Here is a 4,209-nt window from a genome sequence, read left to right on the forward strand (position 1 = left end):
TTTTTTTTGGTTAGAAGTATAAATACCTATTAAATTTTATATATACTAAGCCTAAAAATATAAAATTTGGGCTGTGGCCCTTTCTTCAATTTTTATTATACCTCCAGCTCCCCAAATTAAAAGTTACCAGACATAGCAAAACACTAGTTATACATTTCCAAATGATAAAACCCTAATTGTTGTTTCAAAATTGTAAAACCCAAAGCATGAACGCAAAAATTACTTTATCTGTATGGATTCAACATGTTGAGTTTAAGATCTACATTCATCAAATGCCGAAAATTGAGCGATGATACATGAGTGGCATTTGGGAAATCGCCTATAAAACTTATATATAAAAATAAATTAAAAAAAAAAAAAAAAACACGAACATCACATCGTATCATATTGACAAGTTGGTTAATGAGTTTTTAGTCAGCCGGGTGGCAAGAATCGAATCACTTCCTCCCTTTGTAGTCCAGTCCTGTTGACCATTATGCTATATCACAAATAAAGTTAATTTCAATTATAACTCGGTATAAACCCTTTTGCATGTTGACTCTCCATTTCAAGAGCCATCAATGATTTTTGTCTCTGATACTTATTCCTCTTTGCCGCAAGTGCTGAAAACAAAAAAAAAAAAAAACAATTCGTTAAAAAAAAAATCAATGAAGTTCTAAATTAGAACTGTGTCAGGTTGGGTTGGGTTCAGAGATACTGAACCCAACCCAACCAGACAAGATGTGTTTACTTACACATCAACTCTTGAGGTAGACCAAAGTCGTAGTCATTGCGGCGTCTTCTTATGCAAATGTATATAATCACCGCCACAAATAAAAACAGGACACCACATGATACGCCTACTGCAATTTTACCGCTGTTTGATAGGCCGCCGTTTTTCCAAAACATGGGACAATCTGGCAAAGAAGGTACACCACATAATCCTTTGTTACCAGAAAGGCTGCATGCAATATATAAATAAGTAAATTGTCTAATAATAATGAAATATTATATGTAGTATTATTAAAAGTGACATACTCGATAGCTCCACCATGGACACCAACTGAGTAAAGCTCTTCTGGCACTTGTCCTTCAAGTTTGTTACCATTTAAGAGCCTGAAAAGTGAGAAAGAATATCGGTTTGTTAGTTCTGAAAATGCGGATAAGAAGTAGAGAGAGAGAGAGAGAGAGAGAGAGAGAGAGCTTACACGAGTTGTAGATTTGAAGAAGTTAAACTATCTGGTATGGACCCAGAAATCAGATTGTTGGATAAATCCCTGTGCATTATTTGTTAAAATAGTGAGTTACAACTTACAAATTACAATACAACATTATCGATATTTGTTCCATTTTGGAACAGTTGGAAGTGGGCTGACTTTGTTTACTAAGTTTGTTGTTTATTTTGTTAAAAAGTTTTGATTTTGGTGGAGATTGTTATCAAGATTTACCCTTTTATCTTTTACTTCTCTTCCTTAGCATCAATAAATTAAATATTATATGTTTTACATATAGATGAAAACAGCAGCAACCACACGTGATAAACGAACAAAATAGAACACAGAAAATTGGGTGGAAAACCACAAGGCACTAGACAAATATTACTAAAAAAATCGATGATGAAAAGGTATTGCGAGTGGAATGAAAAAAGTCTATTTATAATGCTAACAATTAGAATCCTAAACTTATTTTGGGAAAGCTAATAAGTACATACATGGTAAGTTCCTATATACTATAGTATCTAGGAAAGAAAAAGCAGATGAAATATGCTTCTTCCTTGAACAACAATAAACATCACTTGTGTATTGCATACGTATTGATAGTCAATTAGGTTACTCAAAAACTTATTAAATGCAGTTCTATAAGAAAGCTGACATAAATCTTCTTAAATTAATTAAGAGAAAAACTTGAATCAATAAATTCTTACAGTTTCTTAAGAGAATTTTGCCCCAACCCTGCTGGTAGAGTGCCTCCTAATGAGTTAGAGCTTAAGTTCCTGCAGTTGTATTTAAAGGATATAACCAAAAAAATGAGGGATTTATTCGGAATATTTGTTTTAAACAGAATAGGATCTGGCAGATGATACTTACAAGCTTACCAAGTTAGTGAGAAGATCAATTTTATCACTAATGTAGCCTTTCAAACCTTGGCTCCCAAGATCTCTGCAAGCATAATATATAATGTGTATCAACAAATTACTAGCATATCTCCAAAAAAACATGTGTAAATTCATAAACCCTCTAAGAAAATTGCATAAATTTCACTTGTTCACATAAGCAGGAAATGAATTCTTACATCTGGAAGATAACAAGAGCAGATTCATCCTTATTGGGATGACAAGTAACACCCTCCCAAGCATCCCAATTAGTAGGAGCACAAGGATCACCATTCCAACCCATTCTTTCAGGAACGCGTAATGACTCCTTTAGTGCTTGCATAGCAGAAGCTGCAAAAAGAAGTCACCACAGTTTGTAAACAAACAATTATTACTCCTTTATCAGTAATATTATCATGAATATGTAGAAGAAATGCATCAGTGAACTCATACCTTGCTCAGGCACAGTCATGACATCAGCTGGAACAATGGCGTAATTTTCAAGCCCACAAAGTAACGGTGATCCAATGACAGGTACAAGCTTCACAATCAATGGAGTACTACTCAAATTCTTAGCTACATAATGATAACTATACGCAGCAAAACCCCCAACTTCTTTGAATATATCGATTCTGGTGACATTTTCATCATTTATGATCACGTCAAACACTCTTTTCCCCTTTTGATTTACGCTCACATCAATTTCAGCGAAGTGAAGCCAAACCAGATAATCAAGTTTTGCATCCACAGGCAATTCGTATTCCAAATTTCCTTTTCCCGTCAAGGTCACGGCGGAATCGTACAATTTTGCAGGAAAATAGTTAGGACTCGTATCCGTATTGATCACGTTTCTCACCGCCGTAACCGATTTAATCCCTATGGAGTTCGCCGACCGGAATTTAGCGTCAGATTGCCACGCGCGGCCGAAAACGTCGGTGTCGTTGCTAAACCCTGGCCCCCATTGGCCCGAACCACAAGTCAACCGGCCATAATTCACGAGAATTGAAGAGTCGTTACCGGTCAAAACAGGGTCATACGAAGCTGGATCGATCTGGATAAGTTCTAGAGAACCGATCACCGGAGGATCAGTAGCAATGCTGTAAAAACACACATCGGCGTCACCATCGGAAGTAAAAAATATAAGATCCGAGTAAGCACCGTAACGGCTGATGTCTTCTTCCCACGGCGACCGCCAAGAGAATACCAAAGTTCCCTCGACCGACAGGTCAAAACTCGGAGAATGAGATTTGCCGTCGTAGTTATCATAGACAGTGAAAGTCCGAAGATAGTATCGCCCGGAAGGAAGCTCCGGGAAAATGTAGCAATTCTTTTTACCGGATGAGATAGGAAAGTAACGGAGCGTCTTCTCATGGAACGATTGGAAGAGAAGCGGTTCAGAAACAAGACCGTTAGAACCGGCGGTGAAGTAACGGTCGGATAACCAAGTGGTGTTGAATTTATCGGTGGTGGTGGTGGAGCTGCCGCAGTCTATATGGTAAGCCGTGTCTACACAAAAAGCACACAATGAAACTGTTAGAAATCAAAAATTAGTTAAGAGTAATAGAGATTAGTGATATGTATGTAAAGGTGTTACCGAAGGGGAAGGAGATGGAAGGGGAGAAGAGGAGTGAGAGTAGAAAGAGGGCGGTGGCCGGAGGCATGGTGGTGGGGATGTTTTGGAGTTTAGGGAGGAAAAGTAAGAGTTTAGATTGGGTTTTGTATTAAAAGAAACGGCGAGATTAACGGAAGAGATGGGAGGGGGGGAAGAAATCTAAGGGAATGAGAGGGACTGATAGGTGAGCAGATGTGGTGGAGGTGGGGGTGATGGTGGTGGGGACGTCAGAATTTTTAATAGGGGGGCTTGAGTTGGCAGGAGGAATGGACCCCCTGACTGTAAATAAGTAAATTCTCTCGTCCACTTTCATAAAAAAAAATGATTTATTAATCAAGCCATATTAGATAGATGATTAGGTTGTAAAATAAATGGTTAACTACTTGATAGAATAATAATTTTTTATATGATTTATGATTAGAATTATTAGATTTGTTAAAAAATTATTTGGGTATTACAATTACAGGTTAATCTTGTATGGCATCTAGATGGTTGCGAACGGACCGATATGAAAATGGGAACTTAT

General features: G+C 37.3%; 1 protein-coding gene across 1 annotated transcript; it reads right to left on the minus strand.

Moving 5' to 3' along the window:
• Positions 1-207: 207 nt before the first annotated feature.
• On the minus strand, positions 208-3,876 carry LOC145103892 (Di-glucose binding protein with Leucine-rich repeat domain-containing protein). Its single transcript, XM_079041161.1, has 9 exons — positions 3,666-3,876; positions 2,525-3,577; positions 2,272-2,422; positions 2,067-2,138; positions 1,904-1,972; positions 1,188-1,256; positions 1,018-1,095; positions 735-940; positions 208-602 (listed from the first exon to the last, which is right to left on the minus strand). Exons 1-9 carry the CDS (start codon positions 3,730-3,732, stop codon positions 502-504), a joined length of 1,866 nt encoding a protein of 621 aa, XP_078897287.1. The 5' UTR covers positions 3,733-3,876; the 3' UTR covers positions 208-501.
• Positions 3,877-4,209: the final 333 nt, after the last annotated feature.

The sequence above is a fragment of the Lactuca virosa genome, chromosome 4, assembly GCF_052849685.1.
Source record: "Lactuca virosa cultivar CGN04683 chromosome 4, Lactuca_virosa_CGN04683_v6, whole genome shotgun sequence".
Taxonomy (NCBI): Eukaryota; Viridiplantae; Streptophyta; class Magnoliopsida; order Asterales; family Asteraceae; genus Lactuca; species Lactuca virosa.